Source organism: Rana temporaria, chromosome 11 (genome assembly GCF_905171775.1).
Source record: "Rana temporaria chromosome 11, aRanTem1.1, whole genome shotgun sequence".
Classification (NCBI taxonomy): Eukaryota; Metazoa; Chordata; class Amphibia; order Anura; family Ranidae; genus Rana; species Rana temporaria.
This window is the reverse complement of record NC_053499.1, coordinates 62,384,282-62,394,148: the sequence shown is the minus strand read 5'-3', so window position 1 is coordinate 62,394,148 and position 9,867 is coordinate 62,384,282. Positions and strand designations below refer to the sequence as shown.

At 44.8% G+C, this 9,867-nt stretch overlaps 1 protein-coding gene across 1 annotated transcript in view; it reads left to right on the top strand.

Annotated features, from left to right (window-relative positions):
• Nucleotides 1–559: 559 nt before the first annotated feature.
• Nucleotides 560–9,867, top strand: part of RBL2 (RB transcriptional corepressor like 2) — a 132,957-nt gene continuing 123,649 nt past the window's right edge. The window contains exon 1 of the mRNA XM_040328662.1: nucleotides 560–997. Within this exon, the coding sequence (XP_040184596.1) occupies nucleotides 839–997 (159 nt within the window). The 5' untranslated portion in view covers nucleotides 560–838. The remainder of the gene's footprint in view (nucleotides 998–9,867) is intronic.

The window sequence follows — 9,867 nt, the reverse complement described above, 5'->3', positions numbered from 1 at the left end:
AAAAAATAAAAAACGCAGAGGTGATCAAATACCACCAAAAGAAAGCTCTATTTGTGGGAACAGAATGATAAAAATCCTGTTTGGGTACAGTGTAGCATGACCGCGCAATTGTCATTTAAACAGCGACAGCGCTGAAAGCCGAAAATTGGCTTGGGCAGGAAGAGGGGTAAGTGCCTGGTATTGAAGTGGTTAAATAAAAAATATATAATGTTTTGGGGGGTTTTATTTCATCACCATGCCAGGCATGTGTGCTTCTGGCAGGAAAGGGTTAAAGCCCTTGTGGTGAGGAAATGGGACGGAGCCTTCATGAGGGGAATGTAGATGGTCACATGGACGCCTCCTCCCCGCTGCTGTACAGAACTGTGAGGGAGCGAAGAGGTGTGGCTCTTCACTGCTCTCCGTATCCTGACTGGCTTGGTGGAAGAACAGAACGCTACGCTTTGTCGCCCATTGGCGGAGGACAGGAAGGCGAGGCCCGCCCTACTGTACATATGTTTGTGACAACTAGACTACGCACTCAGAAATACACCCATCCAAACACGGGGCGCGTGAGCCAACCTGGCCAATAGGTACACTAGCTTTAATAGAACCATCCAATCACAAAGCGTAATTTACAGAAATGGCCCTGCCCCATGTCCCCGTCTTCTGTAGAGGCGATAATACGTAGTTTGCGTAGCGCTGTATGCAGCCTGGGCTTACCAGATACAGTTTTGACGTATCTCCAGCTGTGAATGGCCGCGTGTAGCTGTCAATCACAGGCCATTTAAATGACTACGCAGTGTCAGCCTGAGAAGTGTGTGATCTGCAGACTGAACCGGAATAGAGGAAAGGCCTGAAGATGATCAAAGAAGAGGACGAGGATGGCAATAGCCAGCAAGGAGAGGAGCAGCTCCGCCAGCGCTACGAGGAACTCTGCAGCACCCTTAATATGGACGAGAGGGCCCGAGTGGAGGCCTGGGAGAGCTACGGGAGGATGAGCCAGAACTACACGCTGGAGGTGAGGGCTGTCCGCCTTCTCTATGGATAGCCGCCGGGGGACGAGAGGGGACCAGCGGGTGATAGATGACAGCCAGGGGCGTGCATTGTGTGCGAGGAGCCGGGGAGGGCAGCACTGCGCTACAGGAGGAGGAGAGCGATACTACGTGTGTCTCTTCATAGGGGGGATCTCCGGGGTCACTAATAACACTACATATACAGTACTACATAATACACTATATACTACATATACATAGTACACTACTAACACTATATACTACATATACAGTACACTACTAACACTATATACTACATATACATAGTACACTACTAACACTGTACACTAATAACACTGTATACTACATATACACAGTACACTACTAACACTGTACACTAATAACACTGTATACTACATATACATAGTACACTACTAACACTGTACACTAATAACACTGTATACTACATATACATAGTACACTACTAACACTATATACTACATATACAGTACACTACTAACACTATATACTACATATACATAGTACACTACTAACACTATATACTACATATACAGTACACTACTAACACTATATACTACATATACATAGTACACTACTAACACTGTACACTAATAACACTGTATACTACATATACACAGTACACTACTAACACTGTACACTAATAATACTACATATACATAGTACACTACTAACACTGTATACTACATATACATAGTACACTACTAACACTACACGAATAATACTACATATACTACATAGTACACTATATACTACATAGTACACTAATAATACTGTACACTACATATACATAGTACACTACTAACACTGTACACTAATAACACTACATATACATAGTACACTACTAACACTGTACACTAATAACACTACATATACATAGTACACTACTAACACTGTACACTAATAATACTACATATACATAGTACACTACTTACACTGTACACTAATAATACTACATATACATAGTACACTACTAACACTGTACACTAATAATACTACATATACATAGTACACTACTAACACTGTACACTAATAATACTACATATACATAGTACACTACTAACACTGTACACTAATAATACTACATATACATAGTACACTACTAACACTACATAGTACACTACATATACATAGTACACTACAAATACACTGTACACTAATAACACTACATATACATAGTACACTACAAATACACTGTACACTAATAACACTACATATACATAGAACACTACTAACACTGTACATAGTACGCTACATATAAACTGTACATAGTACACTACTAACCCTACATATACATAGTACACAGTACACTACTAACACTATACATAGTACATATAACACTACATATAAACTGTACATAGTACACTACTAACACTACAGCCACACTACATATACTCCGTGTACAACCGGCTTTTCATAGACACGCCTCCCCGGGATGATCGGCTCTCCATGTACAGGCATTCCAGCTCTCTGTACAGATCTGGGGGCTTTTCATGGATTTAGTTAAGTTGGAAAATAGCAAAGGACGGATGGACGGCTGCACACCAAAGAACTCTTGAGTTGTCTTTATTGAAGGAACATAAGCAAACACCGCAAATACACAGCAGAAATCAAAAACAGCCGACGCGTTTCACACTTGGTTAGTGCTTATTCATGGCCATGAATAAGCACTAACCAAGTGTGAAACGCGTCGGCTGTTTTTGATTTCTGCTGTGTATTTGCGGTGTTTGCTTATGTTCCTTCAATAAAGACAACTCAAGAGTTCTTTGGTGTGCGGCCGTCCATCCGTCCTTTGCTACTTTCCATTGCCTAGTGCATTGCCAGCACCCACACCCACCTGGACTTATCCACAATTGCACTTGGGATTTCCCTGGAGCGGTGAACCCCACCTCGCTCAGTTATTTAGTTAAGTTGCTGTGACAACACAAATGTGACACTTCTTTTTACGTTCCACTTTGGTCCGAATTGCTCATTAAAACGTATTTCTAGGGCCCCTTTCCCACATGCGGACCATTTGGCCGTTTTAGATCCATCCAATGACGGATGACAAACAGACATCAATAAATCTCTATGGGAAAATGGATGATTTCTTTTCGGACCTAAATAAAGTTGGAATAATCAGATGGAAGCAGATACATGTCTGGTTACATCCACCTGCCCATAGACTAATATAGAGCTTCCACTTAGACCCGCCTGAAAAACTGACAGCTAGATCTGATTGGACAGTCCGTGTAAAAGGAGCCTTTCTATTTGGCTGGATTCTATTTTGCTTAAAGGGGTTGTAAAGGAATTTTTTCCCCCCTAAATAGCTTCCTTTACCTTAGTGCAGTCCTCCTTCACTTACCTCATCCTTCCATTTTGCTTTTAAATGTCCTTATTTCTTCTAAGAAACCCTCACTTCCTGTTCTTCTGTCTGTAACTCCACACAGTAATGCAAGGTTTTCTCCCTGGTGTGGAGAGAGCCTCTTGAGGGGGCGAGCAGGAGGGTCAGAACACTCTCTATGTTGCAGATAGAGAAAAGGAGCTCTGTGTTAGTGGGTGTCCTGACACTCCTGCTCGCCCCCCTCAAGAGGCTTTCTCCACACCAGTGAGGAAGCCTCGCATTACTGTGTGGAGTTACAGACAGAAGAAGAACAGGAAGTGAGGATTTCTCAGAAGAAATAAGGACATTTAAAAGCAAAATGGAAGGATGAGGTAAGTGAAGGAGGACTGCACTAAGGTAAAGGAAGATATTTAGGGAAACATTTTTTTCCTTTACAACCCCTTTAACAGAAGCTTAGTAGCAATTTATTTGTTTCAAAAGTTTATAAAATGTTACTTTATACTGTGGCTTTATTTCTAGGTCCTATAAAGGAATTATAAAGCTCCATGCACACTGGAAGCTAAAAAAAACTAGCGTTTAGCGTTTTTGCAATAGCGTTTATTAGCGTTTTTCAGTGTAGTGTTTTTTTTTCCAATGGATAAAAAACCGCTGGCGAGCTGCGTTTTTGAGCGTTTTTCGTTGTTTTGCGTTTTTTGTAGTGTTTTTTTCCGCCGAAAAACGGCACTTTGAACACAATTTCTGGCGTTCAGAAAAAAGCCCATAAACTCCACTGCTCATTAAGACCCCTTTCACACTGAGGAGTTTTTCAGGCGGTACAGTGCTAAAAATAGCGCTGCTATACCACCTGAAAAACTCCTGCCCAGCAACCTCAGCTGGAGGGCTTTCACACTGAGGCGATGTACTGGCAGGAGAGAAAACAATCTCCTGCAAGCAGCATCTTTGGAGCGGTGAGAGGAGTGGTATGTATACCGCACCTTCACCGCTCCTTCCCATTTAAAACAATGAGGACTAATGACATTTTTTTAAAACTACTGATGTAATGTTATATTTATGGGTGGAACTCCACTTTAAGAGTTCTGCCCAGTTCACTGAAGAAGGAGAGGGAGGTGTTCTGTAGTTCTAACACACTTTCAGTCCTAGGGTGACATCACTTCTCTTGTATAGATTCAGTACAGTGAGCAAGTGTTGTCACCATACAGAAGTCTATTCCTTTGTAAAAGACAAATTGTTACAGTGTTTAGACCTGAGGTTCCACTGATAGGAATGTTCTGATACTTGGCAGACTGCCCAGATTTTACAGCTGTGGCCTCAGCAGAGCAGAGAGAATTTTCTGCATAGAAAGATCGGGAAATACTTTGTCAAGATCGCAACAGGAAAAAAAACGTGATAACGATTCTTGCAGCTCTAGTTTTTAGTGGTCTGAAAGATTGCAGACTAGTCATAAGTCTGTATCAGGCTTTTTCAGAGCCCCGTGGGACCCCTAGGGTTCCCTCCAAGGTTTCTAGGGGTTTCTTGAGCTGTCTTTATCTCCCACCTACACTGACTAGCAATGTTCCACTGACATGCAGTATAAGGGGGCACTTCTATACTGACCAACAATGTGAGAGATGTACTTTTTATTGGGACCCTAATGTAAGAAGGGTCTTGTCTTATATAGGTTTTCTCTTGGGTTCCCTAGCAGATGAAAGTGTCTATAAGGGTTCCTCCAGGGTTTAAAGGATGAGAAAAGCAGCTCTATAGAGGTCCAAAGTAATCTACTTTCATATTTTGTATTCTGTATTTTGGAAAGGTAAGTTATCGGGAAATAGAGAAGGCTCTTCATATCCTCCATGTATAGAATGGTACAGTCGGTGTAAATGATTCCTTTCAGTGATGTTGTTACCATGGCGCTGTGTGTTGTGTACAGGAGCTGAGGAGCTTGTATATCACAGCTGGGGATTTACATTGAGGATACTATTCAGTGTTTGGGTTGGAGACGTGGACGCTTGATGCAGTCACCTTGGAGAGACACAACAACCTATTGACTTCCATTGCTGGGACTCGTGTATCTGTGCCTGGCTGGGGGGGTCATTTCTGTAATTAGCTAGCCTGTAATTTGGAATTCAGTAGACTGAATAATCGGAGATTGACTCCAAGGTTTGTTAGGCTTGGGTTACATTGGAGATTTTAGTCCCCTCATTTACAAAACATTGAAATTGTTGTGTTGCTGATGAGAAGACGTTCTATATTGGATCGCTGGGAGAATATGTGCTCTGGCTTTGCTGAGTTTATGAATTTATTCTTCCATGTCCTGGAGTCAGCTGGCAGATCAAATACATTGTCCTGATGTGTGTTCCTGCTTCAGGTCACTGACCTAGAACGTATTGGAGCACAGGTGGCAAACACAAGGCCCGCGGGCCAAATCCGGCCCCTTGTCATGTTGCCCTTGCAGCGGCCGCTACCTCCTGTTCTCACCGCTGATTATTTGTTCCGCTGTCACGCCAGATCTCCTTGGCAACAAGAATAAACATTTCCGGCTAATATCTTCAGTTCTGCATGCTTTGTGTGAGCTGAGCACATGTGCGGCTACTCGGTTTCCTAGGCAACAAGGGTAATTATTTCCCTTGCACCCCTGAACTCTGCACACAAAGCTTGCACCCCTGAACTCTGCACAAAGCTTGCACCCCTGAACTCTGCACAAAGCTTGCACCCCTGAACTCTGCACAAAGCTTACACCCCTGAACTCTGCACAAAGCTTGCACCCCTGAACTCTGCACAAAGCGTGCACCCCTGAACTCTGCACAAAGCGTGCACCCCTGAACTCTGCACAAAGCGTGCACCCCTGAACTCTGCACAAAGCATGCACCCCTGAACTCTGCACAAAGCTTGCACCCCTGAACTCTGCACAAAGCTTGCACCCCTGAACTCTGCACAAAACTTGCACCCCTGAACTCTGCACAAAGCTTGCACCCCTGAACTCTGCACACAAAGCTTGCACCCCTAAACTCTGCACAGTCTGCACCTCTGAACTCTGCACAAAGCTTGCACCCCTGAACTCTGCACACAAAGCTTGCACCCCTAAACTCTGCACAGTCTGCACCTCTGAACTCTGCACAAAGCTTGCACCCCTGAACTCTGCACACAAAGCTTGCACCTCTGAACTCTGCACACAAAGCCTGCACCCCTGAACTCTGCACACAAAGCTTGCACCTCTGAACTCTGCACACAAAGCTTGCACCCCTAAACTCTGCACAGTCTGCACCCCTGAACTCTGCACAAAGCTTGCACCCCTGAACTCTGCACACAAAGCTTGCACCTCTGAACTCTGCACAAAGCTTGCACCTCTGAACTCTTCACAAAGCTTGCACCCCTGAACTCTGCACAAAGCTTGCACCCCTGAACTTTGCACAAACCTTGCACCCCTGAACTCTGCACACAAAGCTTGCACCCCTGAACTTTGCACAAACCTTGCACCCCTGAACTCTGCACAAAGCTTGCACCCCTGAACTCTGCACAAAGCGTGCACCCCTGAACTCTGCACAAAGCATGCACCCCTGAACTCTGCACAAAGCTTGCACCCCTGAACTCTGCACAAAACTTGCACCCCTGAACTCTGCACAAAACTTGCACCCCTGAACTCTGCACAAAGCTTGCACCCCTGAACTCTGCACACAAAGCTTGCACCTCTGAACTCTGCACACAAAGCCTGCACCCCTGAACTCTGCACACAAAGCCTGCACCCCTGAACTCTGCACAAAGCTTGCACCCCTGAACTCTGCACACAAAGCTTGCACCCCTAAACTCTGCACAGTCTGCACCTCTGAACTCTGCACAAAGCTTGCACCCCTGAACTCTGCACACAAAGCTTGCACCTCTGAACTCTGCACACAAAGCCTGCACCCCTGAACTCTGCACACAAAGCTTGCACCCCTAAACTCTGCACAGTCTGCACCCCTGAACTCTGCACAAAGCTTGCACCCCTGAACTCTGCACACAAAGCTTGCACCTCTGAACTCTGCACACAAAGCCTGCACCCCTGAACTCTGCACACAAAGCCTGCACCCCTGAACTCTGCACAAAGCTTGCACCCCTGAACTCTGCACACAAAGCTTGCACCCCTAAACTCTGCACAGTCTGCACCTCTGAACTCTGCACAAAGCTTGCACCCCTGAACTCTGCACACAAAGCTTGCACCTCTGAACTCTGCACACAAAGCCTGCACCCCTGAACTCTGCACACAAAGCTTGCACCCCTAAACTCTGCACAGTCTGCACCCCTGAACTCTGCACAAAGCTTGCACCCCTGAACTCTGCACACAAAGCTTGCACCCCTAAACTCTGCACAGTCTGCACCCCTGAACTCTGCACAAAGCTTGCACCCCTGAACTCTGCACACAAAGCTTGCACCTCTGAACTCTGCACAAAGCTTGCACCTCTGAACTCTGCACAAAGCTTGCACCCCTGAACTCTGCACAAAGCTTGCACCCCTGAACTCTGCACAAAGCTTGCACCCCTAAACTCTGCACAGTCTGCACCCCTGAACTCTGCACAAAGCTTGCACCCCTGAACTCTGCACAAAGCTTGCACCCCTGAACTCTGCACAAAGCGTGCACCCTAAAGCGGTGGTTCACCCTCATTACCAACATTTTAGCATTCAATTAGGCATAGTAGCGCGAGCTACAGTATGCCTTTATTCATTTATTTTGCCCCGTACTCACTGTTTAATCCTATAGTGAAGATTCAGACTCCCCGCGGGGAATGGGCGTTCCTATCCAGAGGGAAGATGATTGACGGCCGGCTATGGCACGTCGCGCTCCCCGAAGATAGCCGGAGTAGGTCTCGGCTCTTCACGGTGCTATAGGGCGCCTGCGCACAGACTATGCGCAAGCGCCGTGAAGAGCCAAGTCCTATTTCGGCTATTTCCTGGAGAAGCGTGACGCGCCAGAGCCGGCCGTCAATCATCTTCCCTCTGGATAGGAACGCCCATTCCCCGCGGGGAGTCTGAATCTTCACTATAGGATTAAACAGTGAGTACGGGGCTAAAAAAATAAATAAAGGCATACTGTAGCTCGCGCTACTATGCTTAATTTAATGCTAGAAACATTTTTTTTTTATAGGGTGAACCCCCTCTTTAAACTCTGCACAAAGCTTGCACCCCTAAACTCTGCACAAAGCATATTATCATGTGCAGCAGTCCTTGACACCCCTCTGAAAAGTGATCTGCACTGCAGGCGATAAGTTTCTTTCACACAGCCTGTTTTAACCCCGAAAATGTTGACCCACATGGTTGCAGCATGAATTGGTCGCATTCAGCAGGGATATTGCCAGCTGAATACGACTTCCTCAGAAGGCTCTAATTCTAAAGGAATTTCTTGTGAAAAAAAAGTAGGCTCTAAAGGAAGAAGGTATCCCATTGAAACGCGTCAGCGGCAGTGGTTCTCATGTCCTCTCCTTCATAACCTGGAGACTGTCTCTATCTACCTTTGTGGTTTTCTTTCACATGCTTGTGAGCAGTTTTTAATTCATTATTTTATAAAACGTATTAAAGGATAATGCACAAGGCTAGTGCGCCCTCTTTTCTTTATTTATTTTCTGACTGCTAGGATACCCCTATCCTGGAGGGCAGCAAGGCCTGAAACATTATCCATCTCCAACTTTAGATCACCTGATCAACACACTTGTGCGCAAAAGTATTTGTTTGCTGCTACCAGGAAAAGTGCAGCACGTTCTACTTTTTTTTCTGGAACTGATTGCACTGGTGTGAACTTTGCCATTAGAAACCATATAACCTACTTTCTATGCATTTTTGATGCAGAAAAAAAACGCATTGGATTGCATGTTTTTTAACACAAAACAATGCGTTTTTGGTTCAATAGACTTCAATGGAGAAGCTGCAGTAAAGCATGTAGTGTGTTTTTCTTACCATGATTTACGTTTTGCGTTTTTTAATCTGCTCTTTGGCAAAAAAAATAAAAAAGCATAAAAAAAATGTGGGAAAATGCATGTGAAAAAATGCAAAACTCACTGCGGAAACAGATCAAAAGCAAACTGCATAGATGTAAACCAGGCCCTAGTAAGGCAAAAACGAAAGAGAGATCAGTAAACACTACAGATATATGTGCTTTGTTCGGATTCCATGACTGAGGTTTACACCACTTTTACTAAAGTCAATCGATGAACCGACTTCGGTTCAACCAGCCTTCCCATAGACTAATCGAAATGTGGCCAGCCCCTGCTGAATCTATGGCTGTCCAAATTTTGTGCCCTCCATAATGAGCTTCACAATGCAGGGTAGATGTGGAGAAGACACCAGTTTTTAGGGAAGGCAAGCTCCTCCTCAGTGTGGCACATCCGGATATAAATGAGCATATGACTCGCCCAATCTCTCTCATGTTAGAGCACTGCAGACTAGTGATTGGCCTGGTCCTTTCACATTGTGCCAGTGAAGGAGTCCATAGCTCTGTGCAAGCTCCAAAAAAGAGTGTGGAGCTTAGAGAGAGTTTTCTTTCCTCGGTTCCTGCAGTTGAATAGATAAGGGGTGGAAAAGTGGAAAGAT